Genomic DNA, 15910 nt, shown 5'->3' on the forward strand with positions numbered 1-15910 from the left:
CACTGGAGCTGAAGGGTTTTGTGTGGGCTCCTCGTCCAGTGAAGCTGAAGGGTGTTGTGTGGGCTCCATGTCCAGTGGAGCTGAAGGGTACCATGAGGGCTCCTGGTCCAGTGGAGGAGAAGGGTGCTGCATGGACTTCTCGTCCAGTGATACTGAAGGGTGCTGCGTGGGCTCCTTGTCTGGTGAAGCTGAAGGGTGCTGCGTGGTCTCCTTGTCCGGTGGAGCTGAAGGGTGCTGCGTGGGCTCCTCGTCCGGTGAAGCTGAAGGGTGCTGCGTGGGCTCCTCGTCCGGTGAAGCTGAAGGGTGCTGCGTGGGATCCTCGTCCGGTGAAGCTGAAGGGTGCTGCGTGGGATCCTTGTCTGGTGAAGCTGAAGGGTGCTGCGTGGGCTCCTTGTCTGTTGGAGCTGAAGGGTGCTGTGTGGGTTCCTCGTCTGGTGGAGCTGAAGAGTGCTGTATGAGATCCTCTTTCAGTGGAGCTGAAGGGTGCTGTATGGGCTCCTCTTTCGGTGGAGCTGAAGGGTGCTGTATGGGCTTCTTGTTAGGTAGAGCTGAAGGGTGCTGCATGGGCTCCTTGTTCAGTGGAGCCGACGGGTGCCGTATGGGCTTCTTGTCCGGTGGAGCTGAAGGGTGCTTTATGGGCTCTTTGTCCGGTGGAGCTGAAGGGTGCTATATGGGCAGGACTTCGGAACAGTTAGAGACCATGACACATCCATTTTCTTTGACCCCTCTGATGCTCACAGTCTACACACCCATTGGAGTAGAAGCTTAGGGGAACGAGGCCTAGCTTTCTGTGTACTGCCTAATTGTATAAGTAAATACAGACTAGATTAGTGATTTTCTGCCCTGATTTATGTGTAAAGATCAGTAAAAAACGAAAAAGGAGAGCCTTCATTACAAAGAAAAGGGAGGCTGAGCCATTTTGATGGAGGCGCAGCAGCTGCGTAAACTGATGCCCATGTGGAAGGAGTAAAAGAGTGTGAGTGATGAGTGTCTCTCAGCCAGAGCGGGTGCTGAAATTAGAAAGAATTTGGTGTCTCAGATGGAGGTGCAGTCAGAATTGAAAGTGATATGTAGTCTTTGCCCTGGAGGTGGAGTTAAAATAGGAAGTGATGTATAGTTTCTCCGATAAAGGTGGGGTCAAAATGGGAAGGGATCTATAGTTTCTATAATGTAGGTGGAGTCAGAATGGGATGGGATCTATAGGTTCTACATTAGAGGTGGAGTCAGAACGGGATAGGATCTCTAGTCTCTCCAATGGAGGTGGAGTCAGAATTGAACGGATCTATAGTCTCTCCGATGGAGGTGGAATCAGAATGGGATGGGATCTATAGGTTCTACAATGGAGGTTGAGTCAGAATTGGACAGGATCTATTGTCTCTCCAATGGAGGTGGAATCAGAATGGGAAGGGATCTACAGTTTCTCCAATGGAGGTGGAGTCAGAATAGAAAGGGATGTATAGTCTCTCCAATGGAGGTGGAATCGGAATGGGATGGGATCTATAGGTTCTACAATGGAGGTGGAGTCAGAATTGGACAGGATCTATAGTCTATCCAATGGAGGTGGAATCAGAATGGGAAGGGATCTATAGTGTCTCCAATTGGAGCTGGAGTCAGAATGGGATGGGATTTATAGGTTCTACAATGGAGGTGGAGTCAGAATTGAACGGATCTATAGTCTCTCCGATGGAGGTGGAATCAGAATGGGATGGGATCTATAGGTTCTACAATGGAGGTTGAGTCAGAATTGGACAGGATCTATTGTCTCTCCAATGGAGGTGGAATCAGAATGGGAAGGGATCTACAGTTTCTCCAATGGAGGTGGAGTCAGAATAGAAAGGGATGTATAGTCTCTCCAATGGAGGTGGAATCGGAATGGGATGGGATCTATAGGTTCTACAATGGAGGTGGAGTCAGAATTGGACAGGATCTATAGTCTATCCAATGGAGGTGGAATCAGAATGGGAAGGGATCTATAGTGTCTCCAATTGGAGCTGGAGTCAGAATGGGATGGGATTTTAGGTTCTACAATGGAGGTGGAGTCAGAATTGAACGGATCTATAGTCTCTCCGATGGAGGTGGAATCAGAATGGGAAGGGATCTATAGTGTCTCCAATTGGAGCTGGAGTCAGAATGGGATGGGATTTTAGGTTCTACAATGGAGGTGGAGTCAGAATTGAACGGATCTATAGTCTCTCCGATGGAGGTGGAATCAGAATGGGATGGGATCTATAGGTTCTACAATGGAGGTTGAGTCAGAATTGGACAGGATCTACAGTCTATCCAATGGAGGTGAAATCAGAATGGGAAGTTTCTCCAATGGAGGTGGAGTCAGAATAGAAAGGGATGTATAGTCTCTCCAATGGAGGTGGAATCAGAATGGGATGGGATCTCTAGGTTCTACAATGGAGGTGGAGTCAGAATTGGACAGAATCTATAGTCTATCCAATGGAGGTGGAATCAGAATGGGAAGGGATCTATAGTCTCTCCAATGGAGGTGGAGTCAGAATGGGAAGTGAACTATAGTTCCTCCAATTGGAGCTGGAGTAAGAATGGGAAGGGATCTATAGTCTCTCCAATAAGGGTGGAGTCAGAATTGAACGGGATCTATAGTCTCTAGATGGAGATAGAGTCAGAATGGGAAGTGATGCCTATTACTTTCCACGGAGGTGGAGATAGAATGAAGAAGTAATATATAGCCTCTACAATGGAGGTACCGTTACAACAGAAAGAGGTGTGCAAGTTTCTCCACTGGAGGAAGAATTTGAATAGGAAGTGATGCATTGTCCCTCCAATAAAGGAATAATCAGAATGGGAAGCGATCAATAGTCTGTCCAATGGAGGTGGGGTCAGGATAGGAAGAGATGCCTAGTCCCTACCATGGAGGAGGTGTTAGAATGAGAAAGCAAGTTACAGTCTCTCCAATGGAGGTGGAGTTAGAATGAGGAAGCAAGGTACAGTCTCTTCAATGGAGGTGGTGTTAGAATGAGGAAGTGATATACAGTCAGTCCCCTAGAGGAAGTGTCAGGATGGGAGGTGATCAAGCTTTAGTGTATGAAAAAAGGGAGGTATCTAAAGAATTACCCATGTGTGACCAAGAATAATAAATGTATCTTTTACCGTTATTCTGCTCTGCCTGACACACCCAAGAGAAACTTATCCTAATCAACCTGCAGGACCTTGACATTGGTTTCCTTATAGTTTAACCATCCTTTAGAATTAGAATAACCTCTTTGAGTCAGCTCAGTTAAGTTGGTTAGATTTTTGTTTTATGATGCACAGGAACATGAAGTGTTCTTTGTCCAATATTTTTAAGTTGCCTTTCAGGCAGCTGTATTCCTCTTCGTTAACCACTGCCAGCCTTGATAAAGCCTCTGTGACTGCGAAACACGTGTTCACTGTTTTTTCATCACAGTATAATTGTTATTTAATATAGACTCATGCAGTCCTGTATAAAGTGAAAATTCAAAGTGGTTCTGTCCTCGTGATGGCCTTCAAATGAACAGAACATTATACACACTTTGGGGTGATTTTATTTATGAAAATGTTGACAGAATGAATATAAAAAGACAATTTTGAAATTAAAGACCACTATTATAAATGTCTGAGGTGCCTCCAAACCCCTTTTCTTCTTTCATAATCACTGCAGACATCAACATGCAAATGCTGTAATGTGACTCCACTTTAGTGATGGACATTTGCTGGACATCCTTTCTCTCTTTTCAATTCATTTTATATTGAGGTTTATTGTATATCTGATAAATGGATGATCCCTCTGAAAAGCATGTGTGTGTGGTTGTGTGTGTGTGTGTGTGTGTGTGTAGGTGCGTTTATGCGTGTATAAGGGTGTATGAGCTTGTAAGGGAGAAAATGTGCATAGGTGTCAATCAGTTTAAGAGGAATTTCGAGTCTAACCAATACTTACATGATTACGTGACCTGCCCTCATGGGCTAAAACTGAAAAAACTCCACTGACTATGAACTGTTCAAGGGAAGAAAAAGACAGTTAGTAATCAGTAATATTGAACAAGTACTTATGACTGTGGCATTTCTGTCTACTTCACTCCATGCCGCTTAGCTAACTATTAGCCGCATGTACACAGCTCCCATCCACCTCTCCTAGCACAAGGGTATATTTTAAAAGTACATAAAGCCTTACATGACAGCCTGTGAGTTTCCAGACTGAGGTGAGACAAATACCACATTTTTGCACTGAAGAGATGACTTTTGCACCACTGACAGTATGGGCGGCATGCAATGCAGTCTACTTTTTTTAAATGGTAGCAATAGAGACATGCAGAACAGCATGCCCCCATGCTTTTGATGCAATTCAACTTAAATATTTGGATCACCATGCAAGTATTCTACCAAATAATATACAGAATACATTTAAACAGTCATTAAAACGTTCATCGTCGCTAGCTAAATAATTATTATTTTTTTTAAATCTGCATCATACCGCAATAAACTTGCGAGTATAATAGACAAATACCATCTTAAGGTCAGGCAATAAGGAGGTTCTACCTAGAAAACAGACCAAGCTGGAAGAACAAGTTACTTACCTTTGGTAATGATGCATCTGTAAGAGACATGGGTTAGTTATAGATCCATTAGCTTTAGAATTACCGCCAGGCGTCAGACAGGATCTGGAGAATTTTTTCTTAGCAGTACCCCTGAGTGTCAATGGGAGGCATTGGTCGACTCCATGTTTGTCGCCGGCGTCCTAGTCGCCGGTATAACGTTGCAGTGTCTACTTAGATGCTGCCCCTGCATGCTGATGTCAGTTCTAACACGACTTTCTATTCCAGAAGCGCAGAGCCCTGAAAAACACTGACCAGTAGTGCACAACAACTAGGGACTTGCAAGGGAGTCCCTATCCCTAAAAGTCAGTTCGCAGAGCGGGGATGACGGGGGAGTCTGTAAGGAATCTATAATTAACCTATGTCTCTTACAGATACCTAGTTACCAAAGGTAAGTAACTTGTTCACCTGAAAGAGACAGTCAGTTATAGATTCCTGACCTTTACAGTAGACACCCCAGCAATACCAACCCAGGAGGGTCTGCAAACAAAGTTTACACCAGAAAGTCCTGGAAGGCAGACCGGGCAAAAATGCCGTCCCTCTGGACTTGGATGTCCAGGCAGTAATGTCTGGTTAACGTGTGAAAGGATACCCATGTGGCCGACAGGCAGATGTCAAGAAGTGGACCTCCACATGCCAAAGCAGTGGTTTCTGCCGTAGCTCTAGTGGAGTAAGCACGCAGCCCCACTGGAGATTCCTTTTCCGTTAAAGCATAACAAATTTGAATAAAAAGGACAACCCGTCAAGGAATGGTACGCTTTTGAACAGCTCGACCTTTCTTGGCACTGACATAGTCAATAAAGAGATGATCATCCACTGGAAATCTTTTGTGCGGTCAAGATACAATGACAGAGCACGTTTTGGGTCCAGACTGTGGAGTCTCTCCTTCTCCTTAGAAGGAGGTTGAGATTAAATGAATGTAGGCACATTGATCATGTGTCCTATGTGAAAAGGTGTAACCACTTTAGGAGGGAACAAGGGCCTCGTCCGAAGCACCACTTTGTCCGGAGGCATAGAGAAGAGAGAGGGCTTGGAAGAGAGGGCTTGCAGCTCACTCACCCTGCGAGCAGAGGTGATGGAAACAAGGAAGGCAGTTTTTAGGTTTAGGAGCCTGAGAGGACAGTTGTGAAGAGGCTCAAAGGGAGCACACATAAAGTAAGTTAAAACAGGTTCAAGTACCACTGGGGCATTATGAAAGGAGATGGTGGAAAGAGATGAATAATGCCCTTAAAGAATCTTTGTACAAGACTTGAATAAGGAAGGCTGATCTGGTAGCCGAAGGAAAGCAGGAATAGCTGCAAGATAGCCTTTAACCACATGCGCGCTAGCGTTATTCTGGAGCTATGCTGAGATTTTAAAAAACCCATTGTTCATGACGAGCTGGGCTCGTCATCAGTGTTTGAGGAGGCTACACCATGACGAGCCCAGCTCGTCATGAGCCTGGAAGGGGTTAAGAGTGCCAAGAGCAGAGCCCTGCTGGGCCAAAGAAAGAAGGAATAAAAGAATCTCAGAAAGAGGGGAAGAAAGGGGATCCCCAGCCTTTGCTGTGCACCATGCCACAAACTTGTTCAATCTACAGGTGTATACCGTTTTAGTGAGGGACGCCTGGCTGCCAAGATGACATTACAGACTTCAGGCGGAAGGTCAAGAGCTGACAACTGTTGATGCTCAAGCTCCATGCAAGGAGGTGGAGACTGGACAGGTTTGGGTGCAGAACTGTCCCCCACTGCTGACAAAAGATCCTCCCGAAGAGGCAGTCAGATCAGAGGATCGATGGCCATGCTCAGGATACGATCCTCTTCATGCCCAGTCTGGGGCCCCAAGAATAACTTAGGCCCGGTTGCGCTTGATCTTTCTCAGCAGTCTGGGTAGAAGTGGTACAAACGGAAAGGCATACTGGAGACCGCAACTCCACTCATGACTAAAAGCGTCACAGAGCGAGTGCAGCCTTGGAAATTCCAACACGCAGAACTGCTGACATTGTGCATTCTCTTTGGCGGCAAACAGATCTATACCAAAACTATCCCTAACCCTGCAAGAGACCTTGCACCAGCTCTGTGTGAAGAAGCCATTCATGATCTGCCAGGCACCGGTGGCTGTGTTTATCTGCCCTGGCATTCAGAGAGCCTGTCAGGTGTTGAACCACCAGGATTATGCCCTGGTGATCCAGCCATATCCAGAGGCGAAAGGCCTCCTGACACAGGGTCCACAACCCAACCCCGCCCTGCTTGTTGCAGTACCACATGGCAGTGGTGTTGTTGGTGAACATTTGGGCCAGTTTCGCTTTGAGAGAGGGAAGCAACGCTTTCAGTGCCAAGTGGTTCACCTGAACAGGTTGATATGGAGCCCGGACCCCGCCAGGAGACCAGAGTCCTCTGATCTCCGCCTCTCACAGATGGCCGCCTCGTCCCAGAAGTGACACATCTGACACCACTGTCAAATCTGATTGGGAAAGGGAGAGAGATCTGCCTCTGTCCAAATCTTGGTATCTTAACCACCACTGCAATTGGAGTGCAGTCCCCTCTGAGATCTGAACGCAGTCGGAGAGATTCTCCTGATGCTGAGCCCACTGGAACTTCAGGTCCCAATGCCGAGCCCGCATATGCTATCTGGCATGATGCACCAGCAGAATGCAGGAGGCCAAAAGGCCCAGCAGCCTCAGAGTCATTCTCACAGAAATCAGGGATAGAGACTGAAACATTGGTATCATACCCCGAATATCCCGGACTCGCTGCTTGGAAGGATAGGCCAGAAACTGCACTGTGTCTAGAACAGCTCCGATGAAAGAGAGCTTCTGAGACAGAGTCAGGTGTGACTTTGACATGTTTATAGTGAACCCCAGCGAGTGCAGGAGGTCCAGCGTGGTCTGGAGGTGGGAGACAATGAGCTTGGGATGAGCATTCCTTTAACAGCCAGCCGTCGAGATAGGGGAAGACTGGAACCCCTAATCTGCGCAGATGAGCTGTGATCCCCGCCCTCCCTTTCATAAACACCCGAGGGCCACTGGTAAGGCCGAAGGGGAGCACGGTACTCTGAAAATGCTCCTGGCCTACCGTGTACCGAAGGTAATGTCTGTGGGCTGGCAGGAAGGGGATGTGGAAATAGGGGTCCTGCAAGTCCAACGCCACCATCTAGGTTCTGGAATCAAGGGCAGAGAGGACCTGAGTCAACGTGAGGATTTTGAACTTCTCCTTCTGGAGGAAACGGTTGAGGGCCCAAAGGTCTAAGATAGGATGCAGGCCTTTGTCCTTCTTGGGTACCAGAAAGTAGCAGTAGTAGCAACCACTTCCTACTTCTGGTGTTGGTACCCTCTCTATTGCTCCCTTGGCCAAAAGAGCAGAGATTTCCTGGCGAAGAAGAGCCAAATGATCCTCCGACAAGTAGTCGAAAGTCGGTGGCATGGAGGGAGGGTAAGTTTAGAAGGGGAAGGAGTATCCCCGTTGGACTATTTGCAAAACCCACAGGTCTGACATGATGGAATGCTAGTGGGGGAGGTGTAGCAAATCCTCCAGCCCATTGGCTGTTGATGTGCCTGAAATGTCAGGCTATGAGGGTCTAGAGGCTGCTGCAGGGGGGGACATGGTGGACTGGCCCGCCCACTGATTCCCAGACAACAAGGTGTTGCTGGGTCGCATGTCCGAGGCCACACAGAGGCTTGCAAGCTTGTGTGAACCGGTGGCTGGGCTGGGCTGAGCGTGGTGGGTGCCCCTTCCATAGCCAAGAAAAGGGTGAAAAGCAGACTGGGGTGGACGGGAAGATGCAGTAAGGCCCAAAGACCTGGCTGTAGCCAATGAATCTTTTAAGCGCTCCAGCGCCGTGTCTGCTTTGTTGCCAAAAATGCGACAGCCATCGAAGAGCATGTCCATAAATGTTAACTGAACTTACCCGAAAAACCAGACGTTCTCAACTAGGCATAGTGCCTAAGGGCTAATGATGTGGCAATTTTTCTGCCTAGTGAGTCAGCGGTATCCAGTCCACATCTTATCGTGAATTTGGCTGCATCTCTCCCATCCGCCACTGCCTGGGAAAGAATGTTCCGGGTCTCCTCCAGGCACTAAGGCCTGGAGGCATACCTGCGCGACCATATTGCAGATGGGATAGGAGTATTGGCCCAAGAGGCATGGTGTATTCACGGAGCGCAGTGCCAAGCTGGAGGAGCAGAACATACGCTTCCCAAGGTGATCCAGCTTTTTGGATTCCCTATCTGGGAGAAGAAGAAGAGGCTTGGACTACCAAGCTCTCGGGGAAAGGTTATTGGGAGAGGAAAACTGGATCGCCACGGGCCAAGAGGTGGCAGCGGGCAATCGCCCTTTCCACAGAAGCACCTACGCTGGGCCTGAACCGGGTGCCTAGAAGGATGTCACTGAGGGCTTCATTGAAGGGCAGGAGGGGTTCTGAAGAGGATGACACAGGTTGAAGCACCTCTATCAGGCCCAAGACATCGGCTGCCCTTCGCACCACCACAGCGTGAGACTCTCCCTCCTCCGTAGCCATGGCAGGGGGAGAAAGCATGCCACGGTCTGAAGAAGTGTCTAGACCACTGGCGTCATCCAGGTCCTCTCTCCAGTCCGTCTCTTATAGCTGGTCTGATAAATGATACAGGGACTCCTACCAGTCCTCAACAGCACCTTCTGGGTGATAAGGAACACCAGGGATGAAGAGGGGAAAAAAGTACCCTCTGGTGACGGATCCGACATCGGTCCGGCTACGAGTTCATCTCCGGGGTGCGGATGGGGACAGCGACAGCCGGGGCCACGGTTGGCGCTGGGGGCGTTGTCACCATGATTGACGGAGACGCCAGGGAAGGTCGGGTAAGATCAACCAGCGTCGATATGGATCCAGGCCTGGATCCACGAGGGCCCTCTGATGAAGGGGCATCGAAGTTTGGTAAAGGCTTACCGAATCGCAAGTAGGACTTTATACATTTAAAATGTGTTTTTCAGGTTGCAATTGGCCCTATTCTGCAAATCAGGCCATTTGCAAGCTGGAAAAAGCTTTGTACATCTGGCCCTTGATTCTGTGGCCCAAAGAAATTAAGCCTCTTGCAAAGGTTGCACTGGAAAGCCTACGGGTGGTCCCCATGCAATTCAGAGATCCTCATAGTATAGCATAGCTGCCACATATTGATTCAGAGTGGAATCTTGCATCATTTTCCAAAAAATTAGAAAGTGCTGCAGTCCCCTCCGAGATCTGAATGCAGTCCTCTAATCTTTTGCTTCCTCTACAAACAAATTCTCATGAATGCCCCAGCGTGCCGGTGCATGACATTATATGGTGCAGACATTACATCGGGGAGGCTTCTTACAGGGTCCCACCTCCCATGCCCCTCAGCAGCATCACTGGGTCATAATGGTCAAGGGGTTGAAGTTCAAAGAGATGAGCATGAACCATGAGAAGGCTAAGGGAGTCCACCATCTCCACCAACTTACCACTGGGCATTCTATGCAGGTGTATTGGTCCTGAACTCACACTCATCTAGTAGGACTAGTTAATGCTTCTAAGCCCAAGTATTAATGCCATTTTGACATAGTGAACATTCTGCAGGTCAGTCCTACAACAGGTGAGTTCTCACATTCCTAAATTCTTTTCCCAGCATCTTTGCATCCACAGACAGGCTGTTCAGACATTACCATTTATGGTGTACTGTTAGACCTGGCACCATTGGCGTGGGTCTCCCTTCCATTTTTGCTGTTGCCTCGTGTATTTTTGCTGGTGTTACTTGCTTTGGGCACTGTGTCACTGCTATGCAGTGCCACAGTGCACGTGCTCCCTTTTGTAAATTGATGTATGGATTAGTGATTCCATGTTTGGCTATTTAGGTTTACTTGTCAGACCCTACTCTAGTGCACTGAGTGTGCCAGGGCATGTAATCCAAATGCTGCTGGTGGGCCTGCAGCACTGGTTGTGCCACCCACAGAAGCAGCCTTGCATAATGTGTCTAAGGTCTGCCATTGCAGAGCCTGCGTGCAGTCTGGTACTGTCATGCTGACTGGGCAAGTGCATCCACTTCCCAGTCCCTAAACCTTCCCTTTTCTTCATATCAGTCACCCCTATGGTAGGCCCAAGGGCAGGGTGCATTGTAAGTATAAGGTAGGACAAGCCCTGATGTGTGTGGCATGTCCTAATAGTGAATTACAGCCATTTTCGTTTTTCACTATTGCAAGGCTACCTGTTCTCCAAAGGCCAGAATGGGCTGTTAGAATTGTTACATTTTATAATCCTAACAGGCTCAGAGAACATGGGAGAAATTCGAGTTTAGTATGCCTGAACTCAGAATAATAAAATACATCTTTTAGTAATGTTTATTTTAATATTCTGTGTTTGAAAATACCACTTTTAGAAAGTATGTATTTGCTTGTCTAATTATTCAAACCTGCCTCTGCTAGTTTGTGTATTCCTATGTCTGGTTTTTGTGAGTGACAGGGCTGGGGAATTCCAGGAGACAGGCTGAGTCACCCAGTGGTGAATAGAGAGATCTGCATCTAGATGGGAGGGAGGAGTTCACCTGAACCATGAATAGGGCTGTGCCTGCCTTCCACAATGCAGGCTCCACCCCCTGGGGAGCGGCTGATGTCGCTGCCCTGCACACTTAAAGAAGAGAATGATTCCTTCAAACAGAGTGCTCCAGGACTGTACTTGCCTTCCACAATGCTGGCTCCACCTCCTGTGGGGTGTCTGATGTGCATGCCCTGCACTGTGAAAGGAGGAGTCTGGTAAACAGAGTGCTCAGGAACTGGTTTGGACTAGGCACAGGCCCCTCTCCCCTCAGAGAACAAAGGATTTTGGGGTATAAATATTGGGACCCTGCTTCCAAGAATTTAGATCACTTTTGGACTACAAGAAGAAACCTTTACTGAGTAGAGGAACCTGAAGAAACTGAGGAGAGACTATTCCCAAGCTGAAGCACTGCTTGGGGGATAGGCCTGCAGTGGTTGCCTTACTGCCAAAGGAAGGAGAAAGGAACTTTGTGTACTTTGCTTTCAACTTTTGAAGGATCTCCAAGGGCTTGGAAAAGAGCTTGCCTCCAGCTGAAGTCTCAGGGACAACAGACTTCACCCCCCAGTGTTCTTTTGGAAGTGCCTGCTGTTGTTTTGGGCCTTCTGAGGAACTGCATGTCGCAACGAGCTGGAAGTGCGACTCAACAAGAAGCGTGTCGCCGTCGCTGTGCCTGCCGTCGCAACTCTGGAGAAAGGAGGGTGTCGCCGCTGGAACTGTCAAGCTGCACCGCATCGGAGAGAAGCGTGCCGCAACGAAGAGGAAGCGTGTCGCAGTCGTTGCTGCTGCCGTCGCAACTCCGAAGGAGGGTGGCCACGCTGTAGTTGTCACACTTCACAGCATCAGGAGAAGAATCTCGCAACGAGGTCGGAGCGTGTCGCCGTCGCTGTGCCTGCCGTCGCAACTCCGGAGAAGGAGGGTGTCGCCGATGGAACTGTCGCATTGCACCGCATCGACAAAAAGCACCTCGCATCCCCGAGAAGCGCGCCGCCGTCGGAGCTGCTGCCGTCGCACCTTGGATGTCGCCTGTTGTGGTTGTCGCATCGAGCGGACGCTTCACGCATCGTGGAGAAGAGCGTCGACGCTGGAGCTGCTGCCGTCGCATCTTAGATGTGGCCGCTGTAGTCCACGCATCAGACCCGGAACTTCTCGCATCCCCGAGAAGCATGCCGCATCTGGAAGATCTTCACGTCTTTTTTTCTTTGTATCTGAACTTTGCTGCATTTCCCATCGCTGCGACATTGCTTGTCGTGGAAGTGCAATGCAACTTAGGGTACATTGACGCAGAGTGTCGCATCTAAGAACTGAACTGAACTAAGCTTAATCTACCATCTTAAAGTAATCATAGTGTGTATTTTTGTTGTTTATGGTCTTGTGATAACTCTATATAAAGTCTACTTATTTTTTATATAAAACATGTGTGGTGTCCATTTGTAGTGTTGTCACTAGGTTACTGTATGTGGTCACAACTGCTTAACTTACAACGCCACTGAAATAAGTCTTGACTGCTCGCGCCACGCAACCTAGAGGGTGAGCATGGGTTATTTTAGGTGTGTAATCCCCTTGTCCTGAATAGAGGAGAGGGTCCCTACTTGTCACAAGTACCCACCTGTGCCAACCAGAGACCCCCAAATCTAACATTGGTAGGCAGCAGAAGGGATTCCGAATTTGCATTTGTGACTAATGTACAGTGACTGGTGAACACTACTTAGTGAGTGCAGACCACAACGATACTGCATAATTTTTGGTAGATTCCTTTTAGAATTTTTTTGGATTGCCTATTTTTGACAGATGCCTAATTCAGTAGAAAAAGCAGAATCTGTAGCCTGCCTTAATTGCGAATGGGAAGAGGAGAGGCTGGAATGCTACACAGTAAAGCAGATGAAATACTTTTGCAAGAAATTCAATGTTTCCACTTCTGGATTTAAAGTGAAGGAAGAATTCTACAAGACGCTGAGGGCCTGGGAAGAAGCAAGGAAAACTCCTGTGATTGAGGAGGATGATGATGCAGAAGTACAACAGGAAGAGCCATTGGGCTCACGGGGAAGGAAGGCACTTTCCCCTGCAGGTGTAGATAAGGTAGCAAAGGCCCAAGGGTTTTAAGGCTTTGGACAACACTTGAATAAGTATGGTTAATTGGTGGATGGAGACACACTCGAAGCTCTGGACCTCTTGGGCTTCAGGTTAAGGAAACAGTTTTGAGAAGTTGTAAGTGTGATCTCCACATGAAATTAATTCAGTTTTCCAGGATTAATATCCGTTTTTTCCAGCTCGTGATATGGAGGACAGAAACATTTCTGTTTGCAGCAAGATTTCTTTATTTTAATTCATACGACAAGGACAGCCGACACGTGTTTCGCCCCCTCTTGGCGATTTGCGCCGGGGCTTTCTCAAGGCTGTTGAAGAGGAATGAGAGAGAATGTTTTAAATTGTGTGGTCTAAGAGCAGTTGACCCCAAGAGAAACCAAGAAAACACCAAGTGTGCGGAAGTGATTGGATTATTTCTGTGATACCATATCACCTGAAGAATTTGTATTCGTGCTTAGAAAAAAGTGGTAGTGCCTAAGTCAAGTGCAGTGATTAGGAGAATTCCAAAAAGCCGCGCGGAACAGAGTCCAGAGGAAAAGCAGTATAGATGTGTTTGAGTATTATTTAAAAATAGACAGCAGGATTTGGTGAGCGTAAGAGAAAATGTCACTATATTCAGTTGGTCAATCAAAGGAATCCCAAGGTATCAAAGCAAAGAGAGATAAATGAGTAGAGAAAAACAGTGTGGTCAATAAAATACAATCATAGTACCTAAATAGGTTAAATCACGTAGGCAATTCTCATTTCCAGATGTGTACAGTGTCCGCAATATAAAAATATAATTCTTCAATAGTAAAACATTTCCTGTTAATTTAAACAGAACAGTTCATAAGTGCAATTGTATTGACATCCAGTCTTATATATAGCGCGTTAAAAAAAACATTATGACAGGCAGACTTTCAATATATAAAGACAGTGTATCTATAAAGAAACAGTTTTCCAACGTAAATACCCGGATTCGTGATGTCTATACATAAGGTTTATCTAACCCATTGACAATAGTGCCTAGTAGTTGGTAGGTGCGCTTTTGCCACGAAAATTAATCATCCAAACAATCATGTATCAGCAATTATTTCAAAAATGATGATGGTCCTAATGCCTTACATTTGGGTTATAGCATCTGTACTGCAAAAACATGTGTTTACCTCTTTTCAGCAGTATCTGATTAATTATATTCAGAAAAGCACATGGTTGAAAAATGTTTAGCTAATCTACATATCTCCATTGAACATAATTTTTACACACATTTTTTTACACATTTTTGGCCACTTTGTAACATAGTTAAAAACGGTGTATACTAATAATTTCTCAAAGCGGGCTTTATTTTGAAACCAGTATAGGTGTTATTTAGTACTTTAAGTTGTTTTTATTGCGGTAGGGGCAAATAGAATTGTGGAAATTACTAAGCCTCATATCCGGGCATATATTAAGATAATTTAAAGAGGCAGAGTCGCCCTAGTTGGTCCGCCCGTTTGGAAGATATTATGTAGCTGACCGGCTGGAATACCGTTGGTCGTGACAAGTGTTTCGCCCCCTCTTGGCGATTTGCGCCGGGGCTTTCTCAAGGCTAAATAGGTTAAATCACGTAGGCAATTCTCATTTCCAGATGTGTACAGTGTCCGCAATATAAAAATATAATTCTTCAATAGTAAAACATTTCCTCGACTGTAAAAATAATTCACGGAGACAGGCCGGGGGCGAGTCCAGGAAACACGTTATGAGACCGAAAAGATGACCTTGAGAAAGCCCCGGCGCAAATCGCCAAGAGGGGGTGAAACACGTGTCACGACCAACGGTATTCCAGCCGGTCAGCTACATAATATCTTCCAAACGGGCGGACCAACTAGGGCGACTCTGCCTCTTTAAATTATCTTAATATATGCCCGGATATGAGGCTTAGTAATTTCCACAATTCTATTTGCCCCTACCGCAATAAAAACAACTTAAAGTACTAAATAACACCTATACTGTTATGCAAAATAAAGCCCGCTTTGAGAAATTATTAGTATACACCGTTTTTAACTATGTTACAAAGTGGCCAAAAATGTGTAAAAAAATGTGTGTAAAAATTATGTGCAATGGAGATATGTAGATTAGCTAAACATTTTTTAACCATGTGCTTTTCTGAATATAATTAATCAGATACTGCTGAAAAGAGGTAAACACATGTTTTTGCAATACAGATGCTATAACCCAAATGTAAGGCATTAGGACCATCATCATTTTTGAAATAATTGCTGATACATGATTGTTTGGATGATTAATTTTCGTGGCAAAAGCACACCTACCAACTACTAGGCACTATTGTCAATGGGTTAGATAAACCTTATGTATAGACATCACGAATCCGGGTATTTACGTTGGAAAACTGTTTCTTTATAGATACACTGTCTTTATATATTGAAAGTCTGCCTGTCATAATGTTTTTTTTAACACGCTATATATAAGACTGGATGTCAATACAATTGCACTTATGAACTGTTCTGTTTAAATTAACAGGAAATGTTTTACTATTGAAGAATTATATTTTTATATTGCGGACACTGTACACATCTGGAAATGAGAATTGCCTACGTGATTTAACCTATTTAGGTACTATGATTGTATTTTATTGACCACACTGTTTTTCTCTACTCATTTATCTCTCTTTGCTTTGATACCTTGGGATTCCTTTGATTGACCAACTGAATATAGTGACATTTTCTCTTACGCTCACCAAATCCTGCTGTCTATTTTTAAATAATACTCAA

The 15910-nt window shown here is 46.1% G+C and overlaps 1 protein-coding gene across 2 annotated transcripts in view; it reads right to left on the reverse strand.

The window, feature by feature from the left end:
- Nucleotides 1-15910, reverse strand: part of LOC147740923 (membrane-spanning 4-domains subfamily A member 5-like) — a 118212-nt gene that overhangs the window by 30704 nt on the left and 71598 nt on the right. For both annotated transcript variants that reach the window (XM_086952212.1, XM_086952211.1), the window contains exon 4: nucleotides 3923-3979. In XM_086952212.1, coding sequence (XP_086808338.1) covers nucleotides 3923-3979 — 57 coding nt within the window. The remainder of the gene's footprint in view (nucleotides 1-3922; nucleotides 3980-15910) is intronic.

This window comes from Lissotriton vulgaris, chromosome 1_1 (genome assembly GCF_964263255.1).
Source record: "Lissotriton vulgaris chromosome 1_1, aLisVul1.2, whole genome shotgun sequence".
NCBI lineage: Eukaryota > Metazoa > Chordata > Amphibia > Caudata > Salamandridae > Lissotriton > Lissotriton vulgaris.